Source organism: Sorghum bicolor, chromosome 3 (genome assembly GCF_000003195.3).
Source record: "Sorghum bicolor cultivar BTx623 chromosome 3, Sorghum_bicolor_NCBIv3, whole genome shotgun sequence".
Lineage (NCBI taxonomy): Eukaryota > Viridiplantae > Streptophyta > Magnoliopsida > Poales > Poaceae > Sorghum > Sorghum bicolor.
Genome location: NC_012872.2, coordinates 71,039,824 through 71,051,958, shown reverse-complemented (window position 1 = coordinate 71,051,958; position 12,135 = coordinate 71,039,824). Strand labels below are relative to the sequence as shown.

Below are 12,135 nucleotides of genomic sequence, written 5' to 3'. Positions count from 1 at the left end.
TCAGATCAGAGGTGCGGTCTGTAGAACAAGTCCTATTAGCCTGCAAACTGGATGCCCAAAAACGACGTTCTAGGCTAGCCAGGAGGAAGCGTCACATTGCAGATATCTGGTGCACCATCTTTGATATGGCTAGACAAGGCCAGGGCTAGTCCTAGTTTGAAACTTCGGTTTCATTTGTTTGTAACTCAGGGGTACATTGTAGGATTTTTCTTGTAATCTCTCTATACCTACTCTTATTCTTGAGCCAAGATGGGCTAATAAAGCATTCAGGTGGGGATCGCCCCCCCCCCCCGGTTGACCATAAAAAAAAACAAATCCTTCGTGCGCGTGCTCAATCCCCATCCAAAATTTGAGTCTGCTTGGAGTCTAGGCTCAGTTTATCGTCGTCTCCCAACAAATCAGGCCGCCTCGCTTTCCTCCACTAACTCCTTCAGGCCATATACAATGCAGAGGCTCCTGTCTGTAAAAACACTTGAAAGGAGAGAGAATAAAAAATGTCAGCAAGCGTGAACCTACAATGCAAAAGCGCTTGCAAGGACGCTTAATTTGTCCGGTTAACTTTAAGAGCCCCTCTTAAGCAATTTTTTCTTACAATGGCAACGACGTCTGAGCCGTCGAGTACCTCAGTACCTGTGTGTTTCTTGTTCTTTGCTCGCGTCTTCTTCCCAAATTTCCAATCTAGCTCACCAAGTCAGGTCCAGCGGTGAGCTCACAGGTTAGATGCATAGAGCTTGGGCTTCAATATATTATATGCTCACTGATGGTAGGAAATCAATGAATAAATAAATAGACATGTCATAAATCATAATACAGGTGAATGTTATAATTAAAATACAAAATTGTCTTGAGTACTACTGACTGTCTCAAATCAGCATGACAGATCTCTTTCTCAAAGCCAAGAATTTGACCCCCTTCGTGCCTAGCATCAGCTTCAATCACTAATTGTTGCCCTGAGGACCGCCGCCAAATCTATTCCAAATATGTTGAATTAAGTCCTTACAGCCGGATATGCTTTGATTTATCTTGGATGTCTGCATTTCTTTCCAACAGATCGTCAAAGCCACCTAGAGGCCCCTGCCCGAATTGTGCTTCTGGAATAGGATGATCTCTCCCCTGATCATAACTCAAGTCATATCTTCCTGCATGAAGATATGTATCTCGTTCATCTTCCACTATCATATTATGCAATATAATGCAAGCATACATGATGTCACTGCGACTTCATTCTCATCTCCTAACTGTCTTTGTGCAGGAAAGTTGCTATGCTGCAATTGCACCAGTAACAATACATGAGTCTAGCAAAAATAACATGACCTTAGAAATGCTTCAGCACAGGGGGCAAAACTTCTAGTGAGCACACAGGGTGTGGCATCATCATCAGAAATAACTACCAAGGAATGAAAAATCACAAGCTGAATCTGGGCAAAGGGCCATGATATTATCGCAAGCAATTCTCTGAATTACTCAAGCATAAAGCAAGAAGCAGTGAGACAAAAAAATAGTCTGATCTAACAGAAACAAAAATGAATCTACGCCTGTACTTGGATCAGATAAAACAGTTACATCTAAAGCCTGAACATGAGTGACATTACTCTCTCATTAGTCACCACTCACCAGTAGTCAACACGTTTTGCACACAAATTCCTACACAGCAGCAGTATAGCACCGTTGAGGCAGCGAGAATACATGAGTAATCAGGCCAAACTGGCATGAGTTGAATTCTAGCAATTCTAGGACTGCTCATATACTTTTTCAGTCAATGCAGCAGAACAACAAAGCAGAAATGTACTAGTAGAATTCGATCTGTACTCTGAAAGGAGATGTCTACGGTGATCACTGGGAGGTGCTTCGGTCCATGCTACCGCTTTACCAAGCGATCACCTCTGTGCGGCTAGGTGACGGAAGATCCTGCTCTTTCTGGCTTGATGTGTGGTATGGCGATGAATCCATGGCAGACTTATACCCAGCACTATACAGTCATTGCACTAAGAAAGAAGCCTCGGTGTGCGAAATGCTGCAGACCGGGATCCAACAAACTCTAGTTCCAAGATTATCAACAAGAGCAATGCAGCAGCTGCAAGCTGTGGAGGAGGCGATAGCAAGCACACATCTGTCACAGGAACCGGACTGCCGAACAGTGGCGAAGCCAGAAGATTTGAGGAGTCCGGACAATTCTAATTAAGCAAAAATATTTAATTATAAAATCACAGAATTTTATATACATATAAAGAAGATTTCTTTTGCATTTTGGCGAGGAGCCCGGCCGGCCGCCCGGGGTGGCCGGGCGGTGGCTCCGCCAGTGCTGCCGAACCTCAGTCTTCATCAAAGGAAATAATAATGCTGCTCTGGAGTCTGGACACTGGAGCTACCTACCAACTGCTAAAAGCACGAGGGCAGCAGAATGACGCTAGAGCAGATTTCATATGGCGAAACTCGGCACCTCCGAGGGTGAAATTGTTCATGTGGCTTCTTGTTCACCGACGCATCCAATGCCGAACGGTACTACATAGAAGGCATGTGCTCAACGATGCTGTATGCGAGATCTGCAACGAAGAGAATGAGACTCCAGAACATATCATCAGCGGCTCCACGTTTGGGAAAAAATTCTGGGAAACTTTGAACAAGCAGTCGATAATGGGAATAGACACCACAAACTTGCACATGGTGACTGCCCCAGGAGGTGTACCGAATGAGGAACTCCCGGCTTTCATCGCACTGTCATGCTAGGAACTATGGAAGGCAAGGAATGCAGCAGTTTTCAGAAGTGAAAGGCAAACCATCACGCAGGTATTTGGAGCCTGTAAAACTGCAGCTGAACAATGGCGCTACAGGTTCCCCATGAAGAAGAAGAAGAAGAAGAAGCATATTATAGATCAATGGTGCCAAGTTTTTCAAACGGCTAGGCAAAACCAGAACTAGTGTTTTCATAAGTTTGTTCGAAATCATTATCTAAGTGATGATGTAAACCCTTGTATTTGATACCCATCCAAAGGGCCATTTTGGTCATTATAAATAAAAATCACCCCCCCCCCCCCCCCCTTGACCTTAAAAAAAAAGAAATGTAGTAGAATGCAAAATCACAAGAGCTAATCTTACGTGCTAAACAATCGCTGCCATATCATAAGTGCTTGCTTGGGTCCAGATGAAGAGGTTACATCAATAACTACAGCCTGAACATGAGCAGCATTAATTTCTCTCATTACAGTCACCAGTACAGCTACAGCTACATGGAGCCTACATTATTATATCAACACGAACAACATTCGCTGAACACCCAGTTCCATACACCGGCATTACATGTCCTTAGTGACTGTCACAACCAGAGGTCCACATTCTATTGTTTCGGCCATCTTGAGGCCCTTCACCACCTCCAGCATAGTTGGCCTCCTCCATGGCTCGTCCACAGTGCAGTCTCGGGCAATTGCGAGCACACAGGCCATCTGTTCCCGCCACACACTTGAGACAGGCAAACAAGGATCAAACAGCTCATCCTCCTTACCATGTGCCATCATCCATCGCACCCAGCCAACAAGGTTTCCACCCCCTTCCCCTTCCTCTTGCCCTGTAGGAGGCCGCCCCGTGAGCAGCTCAAGCATGACAACACCAAAGCTGTAGACATCACCTTTTGTAGAGGACTTCATTGTCTGGCCATACTCTGGAGGTATGTAGCCAAATGTACCAGCAATGTCAGTGCTGACATGGGTCTCGCACGCACTGATTATCCTTGCAAGGCCAAAATCAGAGACCCTTGGCTCAAAGTTCTCATCCAATAGAATGTTGCTTGACTTCATGTCACGGTGGATGATATGGGGCACAAAGCCATGATGCAGGAATGAAAGCCCGCGGGCAGAACCAATACATATCTTCAGGCGGTCTGGCCATCCAAGTGCTTCAATGGCATCAGCCCGGTTCCTGAGCCACATCTCAAGACTCCCATTCTCCATGTACTCGTATATCAGGAACCTTTCATCACCACATACACAGTAGCCAAGTAGAGGAACAAGGTTAGGATGTTTCACCTTTCCAATTGTCTCCATTTCGGCCAGGAATTCACGATCACCTTGGAACTGATGGCCACCATGAAGCCTCTTGATCGCTACTCTCCGACCTTCAGGAAGTGCTGCTCTGTAGACAGTGCCAAACCCACCATCCCCAATAATGTGCACCTTACTGAAATTCTCCGTGGCTTTCTGAATATCATCTGCGGTGACCCTCAGAAGTGCGTGTTCAAATGTTGCAAGATTGATACTCAAGGGTTCTCGAAACTTCTTCCCTAGGAGCTCATCACTTGAGGTTGGTTCGATGGTAGCCTTGGCCTTGCTGACAGGTACAAGAGCCAAGGGTCTGCTTCTCAATAGCTTCCGTTTCAGATAAACCACCAGAAGAACTAAGGCAATGATGACAGTGAGTATACTAACACAAATGATTGCTGCTCTTCGAACTCTACCAGATGAAATAAGTGCCTTCCGATCAAAACCCTTTCCAGTACAGATGCCTTCTGCAACACAATCCGCTAAGCCACTCATGCCAATGTGATTACCAGAGAAGTTGGCAAATGTGAGGCCAACTATGTTGCAGATACCACAAGGGGAGGGACCATGAAAGTCATTGCTTGAGAGGTCAAGGTAGTTTAAATAACTGAGATCAGAAAGTGAAAAGGGCAAACTTCCAGTGAGGCTGTTGTTGTGGATATCAAGAAAAGACAGTTGTGTGATGTTTGAAATAGACTCATCTAGGTTCCCTGAGAAATGGTTACTGCTCCCATTGAACAATATCAGGGAGCTCGATGCCTCTTTTTCTTGAGGACAAGAGAATGGGATTTGTCCAGAGAGGCTGTTATTACTGATATCCAGATAGGTTAAGTAATTGATGCAGAGTAAAGACTCAGGTAGTGTTCCAGTAAGTGCATTACTGGATAAGTCTAGCTTTTCGATTTTGGGAAGTATTTGGCCTATCTCAGCAGGAATGGAGCCACCTAAGTGGTTATTAGAGAGAAAAAGGCCTTGCAGTTGTACCAATGGCGCAGACCAAGGAAGCATGGGGCCAACTAATGTGTTATGAGAAAGGTAGATGGCTGTAACATTTGGCAGTTCTCCAAGCTCTGGTGGAATGGTACCACTTAGCATATTTCCTTGGAGGTTGAGGACTGTAACCATAACACAATTCTTGATCGCTGTTGGGATATGACCAGTCAATTGGTTGTATGACAGATCAAGCAAGCCATGATGCTGAACAAACTCTGAGTCAGGGTGAGCTGCACTCCCAAATCCAACACAGATCTCAGCAGGTATAGCACTGGACAGCTGGTTACTAGACAAATTCAAGCTGTTGAGAAATGTCAAGTGAGATATGGCACTCGGGATGTGGCCAGACAAATTGTTAGAACTTAGATCCAGGGTGACAAGGTTTCTGCAGTTGAAGAGCTCAAGTGGAATGTTCCCAGACAGCCTATTGCCCCATAGAGAGAGATTTGTCAGATTCCTTAGAGCGCCGATTGACCGCGGGATAGGCCCTTCTAAGTAGTTACTGTCGATCTGTAGCCTCTGCAAGCTGGAGAGCCTACCGATGCTTTCAGGTATAGGGCCAGTAAGCTGATTGTAGCTGAGTGTGATCTCCAGAAGAGTTGATGATTCCCACAATTTCTCTGGCAGCTTTCCTGTGAAGTTGTTCTGGGACAACTCAAGTGTTACTAGTGGGAGCTCAGACAAGTAATGTGGTATCTCACCATGAAGATGGTTTCCTTGCAGGTTAAGTTCCGTAAGGTTCTTGCACCCTTTAAATGCCACCATGATATTCCCAGTCAGATTGTTGTTGTGCAACCTGAGTGACTGCAGTGATTTGGCCTGACAAATCTCACCAGGAATAGAACCTGATAGCATGTTGGTTTCTGCAGAAAACATAACTAGATGCTGCAATGGCAGTACTGGCAGGGGTCCATTGAACATGTTCTGCCCCAGATATATTGAACGAAGATTCGCCCAATTCTGGATCCACTCTGGAATGTGACCAGATAGATTGTTCCCTTGCACATCAAATGAGACAATGGCCTCTAAACCTGCAAGTTCTTCAGGTATAGGGCCAGAAAAGGAGTTGCCATTGAAATCAACAAAGACAAGCTTCTTGCAGTTACCAAGTTCTCTCGGAATATTCCCAGCTAGCCCAGCACTCCTTGCAGATAGACGAGTCAGATTTCCCAGCTTGCCGATAGATGCCGGGATTTCAGTATCGAAATCATTCCCTGAAATATCAAGCTTTCTCAAACTTCTGAGATCACCAACTGTCCAAGGGATGCCTGTGAGCTTGCATCCAGGGAGCTCAAGCGCTTCCAGCAGCTTTAGTTCACCGATCTCTTCTGGAATGCTTCCATTGAAACCATTATGTCCCAATATTAACAGTTGAGCATTCTGTAGCTGACCGATCTCCCTAGGTAGTGGCCCCACCAAAGCATTTGAAGAGAGATCAACTGTAACTAGGTTTGTCATTGCAGTGATTCCTGGAAATATTGAGCCACAGATATTATTCTGGCTAGCATCAAGGTGCAAGAGCTGAGACAGATTACCCAAAGCTGCTGGTATCGACCCATTAAATGTGTTCATGTGAAGGTCCAGGAACTCCAGATTCTGCAGACTGCCCAACTCCGGAGGAATGGCGCCAGAGATAGAATTTGAGGATACAGAAAGCTTCTTGAGATACTTAAGCTGTGCAATAGCGGGGCTCAACTGCCCGGAAAAGAAATTATTGTCAAGCACCATTTCTTTCAATGTCTTCAGCCCATACAATGAAACAGGAAGGGCCCCTGTAAGCTGGTTATGGCTCAAATCAAGGTGTTCAAGATTGTGCAGGTTCCCCAAGACATCTGGAAGCTCACCAGAAAACCCACAACCGCTAAAGTTGAGACGAGCAAGTGATTGGAATGACCCGACACATGGCGGGAATGGGGCATAAATTGGCACAGAAGACAAGTCTATTTCCACCACAGTATGTTCCGCACAAGTTATACCTGACCAACTGCATGGGGCTTTTTCTGAATCAAACCAATCACGGAGAAACCCTTTCCCTTCAGTGACCGCGTCCCTCAGTTTGAACAAGGTATTTATATCATTATGTCCAGCCAAAGCAGAGCTGGGGGTGAAGCATATCAGTAGGATCAAGATGAAGAAACAATGGGGTCCCATTGCTATCAGTTCAAATTGTAATCTGCACCAAAGAAAATAGTAAGTTAGCAACATGAGCTGCAGGAGAAAAGATATTCCATAGTTTTTCCTCGGCTTTACAAAAGAAGTCAATTAAAGTGGCAATCTGGTTTCAAATGTTTTGGACCAAGCCATATCCTGAAACCAAATAGATAGGTTGTCCTGGAACAGATCTTTAAAAACTTGGCTCTGCCTCCAACAGGACATTAACATTTTTTGGTTGGTTATTTAAAAAAAGAAAGAGCACAAAGACATAATTAAAATGGCTAGGAGATCATCAGTCATACTTTTGTTTAATGCCTAAACCTTGAACTACACATGGAAAGATAGCATGCATGAAAATAAAATATTTATTTGTTGCCTAATATAACCATGATCTGTTACCTTATTATACCATGTGCCAAGCAGGTGCGCGCATAAACTAATATTGTGCATAGTACCTGATATAAAGCATTCGTGTGCTAGCATTTATGCAACGTTCTTTCTAATCTTTTCGTTTGTATCCAACATTACAAACATTTATAGCAAAGAGATGAGATACTACTAATTCAATTGGTGTGAATGTGACATGCACCACACAACATCTGGACGTGACAAATTATTTTAGAAACACATATTGTTTACTGATCTAACACACAGGATGGCAATGACATAGAGCTAAAAGTGCTAATTGGATGGCATTTCAGAAACTAATTAAAGAATACAGTCTCACAGAAGAGTGACATTGTGACAGCTGATGTAAAAAATGTGATCAGAGGTAGGTCATAAAAAAATGGAAGTCCACAAGTTATTCAGACATCAGTTACTGGTTTTGATTCCTGTACTTTAGTAGTTTAGTACAGCATGTTTGGCAGAGCAAAGAGCTGAGTACAGCATGTTTGGCAGAGCATAGAGCTGAGGCACATGATGGTGTTTTGATGAACCATCTTGTGTGTGTTTTAGACTAAAACAGGCTTAAAACTACTTTGTGGAGCTTAGAGCTGTAATTAGTAGTTTAGTACAGCATGTTTGGCAGAGCAAAGAGCTGAGTACAGCATGTTTGGCAGAGCATAGAGCTGAGGCACATGATGGTGTTTGGATGAACCATCTTGTGTGTGTTTTAGACTAAAACAGGCTTAAAACTACTTTGTGGAGCTTAGAGCTGTAACCTTGCCAAACAAAGCTTATGTATTTGTGGATCGTTTCGTACCAGCACATGTTTGCTGCCATTCTAATAACTGAAATGCTCCGGAATGTGAACTAACTGCTTGCTGTTTTTATTTACGTAAATCTCAGAGAGGAGATAATAATAATGTGTATCCTGAGAGATAGCAAAGAACTTATCTACTGTTTCAAGAAGGCAAATTAATCAAAGTGCGCTGCTGGAAGTATCTGTCTAGTTTCAGAGTATCCTTATGAAAAAGAAGTACTCTAGTCCTGATGACCTGCTGCTTATGCATGCAACATTGCAACATCATTTGCAAGCAAGGAAGGGAGATTATATTGCATTGCTATCTCGTGAGTTGGGGTAAGGAATGAAGCCAGAGGAATTGAAGGACAAAATCTATCAAAGCTGGAAGAGTTTCCATTTGTTGATGATGACCTTAAAATAAAATCCCGTGGCACCAGCATTAGCAGGTTAATTAGACAGTTAATATATTATTAATCATTTTAATTACATTAGCTCCTACATAAATTTAGGGCTAAATTTTGTTTCTCAAGTAGATAGTGGGGGAGTGCCTTAAAAGGAAACCACTACATATACAAAGTGTCCAAACTTTTGTAGTTCCGAAATGTAGTACCGTAACTATACATGTACAGATTCGAAAGACAGAACAACAACTGGAACTGAAACTATTGTCAATACCTTTAATTTGATAGCCTTCTCCATTCAAGTAGTGGCAGAAGAAGAAGACCAACCATCAAAGCGGTAGCGTATATCAATACATATCCTGGAGAAAAAAAAAGTCAACACCATTTCAATTCGATGGTTAGCCTTGTTGTGAAAGAAAAAATATTGTTGAATGACTGGCAGATTCAGCTAATAAACTCAAGCAAACAGAGAGGTAATGATAGCAAATATTGTCATGCCAATCACTGCAGATGCGTTAAATTTTCCCAAATAGCAGCCACATCAACAGTTCTACAAGCATACAGGACAAGGAACTTCACAGTTTAGTTACCCTCGGAACCCGTTGTCTCCTGTACTTAGTAATACAAGCACAGAAGCACTACAGCAGATCAGAATTTCCTGGGATCAGTACCACGCACTGCAGCAGAAGCTGCTGGCTGCTGGGATGTTTCTTCTCCACCTGGGACTTGGGCCATCATTTGGGTTGTGATTTGTTTATCGGGCCGTATGGCAGTGTGGCTGTGCATGCTGACCAACCAAGTCCAATTAAATACTCCAGTCGCATTCAATAGAAGCATTCCTTAAAAAAAACAACCAGTACAACTACTAGCACGTAGCCCGAGACAGCACGAAGGAATTGAAGCCACGGCACGGGGAGCGAAATGGGGAGGGGCGGGATTTGGAGGAGCGAAATGGAACGTCTTTTCTCCCAGAAAAAAATGGAAAACAATTAAACGAAAAAAAAATTGAGACTCGCGAAGAACAGAATCATCAGAAACCAAAGGTTCCAAACAGCGCCCAAAACTCGTCCGAACTGAACCCTTGTGCTTTCCCACGATTATTTATTACCCGGATGAAGCCCGATGGCGGCGCCGTCACCACACCACGGACGACTAGGAGAGCAGAATTTCACGCCCCGCCATGCTACCACCGGCACCCGGTGGCTGCCGGGGCCATGAACCACCCACAGAACCAGTGCACGGAACGCACCAACAAGGGGAGACGCAGCGAGGAGGCGAGAGAGCTCAGTGGCAGCAGAAGCGCCACGACTACGAACACGAGCAACGCAAGGCAACACCGCACCGCCACCGCGGCATCTACTGCGGGCACCGCGCCGAGGTGCAGCTACCCCGCTCAAACCCTGCCCAGAACAACGCACGTACCAAGCGGGCGGGGCAGGAGGGAAGGAGGATCATGCTCTTACCTCACCAGCCGGGGTCGCGGGCGCTCCACAATGCCGGTCGCAGAGGCGGCGCGCCGGCGGCGGTGCCGTGCCGTGCCCCCGCGGAGTGCGCGCGGCGCCGGGCACGAGGGACGCGTGAGCGGCGAGAGCCGAGGGGACGGAGAGTTCACGCACGAACTGGTGGTGCCGCTGCGCTGTTGGGTGCGTGCGCGAGGGGCGACGATGGAATGCAAGGAAGGGAGGGAGGCGGTGTTGGGCAGGAAGGCAAGGAAAAGGGCGGCGGGGTTCTCGGTTGCCTTTTCGTGGGGGCGCCTGCCTTCGGAGTTGGGGATGAGTTCGTGCTCGTCTGTTTGTGCTTATCGCCTGCCTTTCCGGCCGGTAAAAGCCACGGCCCACGGGGTCATGCATTGCGTCATCTCGGTCAGCTGCCAGTCGTCCGTTTCCACTGTTGGATTGGATGGAGGATACTGGATACATGCTTGATGCTTCCTAGTCATGTTTACGTGGAAAATTTCTTTGAAAACATGTCAAGGCATTGTACTTTTGGGTTATTTCACGACGTATGATAAACTCAGATTTAGAGGTTTCCAGCTTTATATTTGTGCACGCGTGAACAAAGGATGGGCCAATCATCTAGCCAACGTGTATAAGGACCAGTTGGCTTCTCCAGCTAATTGGAGCCTGTTTTTCTTAATAGAGATGGTAATAACACAAGTGGAAACACATAGTTCTTATTGGATTCCAGTCAAACTGTAATTATTTATTTGAACAACTAGATCTTAAATACAAAACGGACGAATACAGTTACTTGTTGGGACTTCTTGTCGATTTATTTTTTTTTCTCGTCTCTTCTAAGACGAGAGAATTGTCATGCGCATACATGATGCGCACATTACGAAATTTTAGTCAAAACTGTTATAGGAAAGGACAAGCAGTGTGATGTCTATTATCATGTATAGACAACTGTATCACACAACCATGAGGGAGCCAGCTTATTTTCATGCTGTCACATAACAACAATGGTTTTTTTCTTTGAAAAGTAGTATTGATAGGCAAAGATCAACCGTGATTCTAGTAGAGGTGACGTTAATGACCTCTCAACTTGGATCCACCCTTATCACAGCGCACATTTATATATACTACTATATTAGTAGTTAATTACCTTTCTTATGAAAATCGAAAACATGATAGAGGAAGGTTTTACTGATATTTCATAGTGCATACACATAGTAGATGATAAAGTTACCACTATAGCATGACATCAAAGTACATGATATATTGTTAGTACTCGCATGAGGTTCTATATATATTCATACATTCTAATAACAAGCAAAGTATAAACAAATTATTCAACCACCCCTCGTTTCTATGAACGGGTGCCATTGGATGTGCACGAGTGGCGGCAATAATAGGGAAGCGAGATAGTGTTTGATGGGAAATGAAGCTAGCAAGAAAAAGGGCGGTAGGTCTTGTCTACTGCCTTTTTTGTGTGTGCCTCAGATGTTGTCGATTAGTTGGTGGTGTTCCTTTTTTCTGCTTATATCGTCTTCACGCCTTCTATTTCCATCATTTGGTAATGCATGTTTTACTTTTTACACTTTCAAGTCTTTTAGAATATGACAAAGTGCAATGTCTGTGACTATTTCACGACCCATAATATGGTTTTTAGGGAGTGATTAAGTGATATACACAATGCATGGTTAGTATACTTGCACTTAGAGGTTTCATATCTATGCACACGTTCTAAGAGTAAACAAAAAGGATGAATCAATTATTTGACCAGCCCATAATGGGAGTTGGTTTTTTAAAATATATATCATATCACAAAGGGGAAAACACATGTTTTTTCTTGGATCCCCGCTATGGTTATTTGAACAGCTAAACATTGAATGCAAAATGTGCAAAAGAAGCTACTTATGGTGGCTTCT

At 44.3% G+C, this 12,135-nt stretch overlaps 1 protein-coding gene across 1 annotated transcript; it reads right to left on the bottom strand.

Annotated features, from left to right (window-relative positions):
• On the bottom strand, positions 3,093-10,528 carry LOC8059357 (leucine-rich repeat receptor protein kinase MSP1). The gene is made up of 3 exons (XM_002456792.2): positions 10,229-10,528; positions 9,040-9,124; positions 3,093-7,197 (listed from the first exon to the last, which is right to left on the bottom strand). Exon 3 carries the CDS (start codon positions 7,173-7,175, stop codon positions 3,294-3,296), a length of 3,882 nt encoding a protein of 1,293 aa, XP_002456837.1. The 5' UTR covers positions 7,176-7,197; positions 9,040-9,124; positions 10,229-10,528; the 3' UTR covers positions 3,093-3,293.

What these genes read in the sequence shown, in the direction of transcription:
- LOC8059357 (XM_002456792.2), bottom strand. Translation starts at nt 7,175, where the DNA reads ATGGGACCCCATTGTTTCTTCATCTTGATCCTACTGATATGCTTCACC.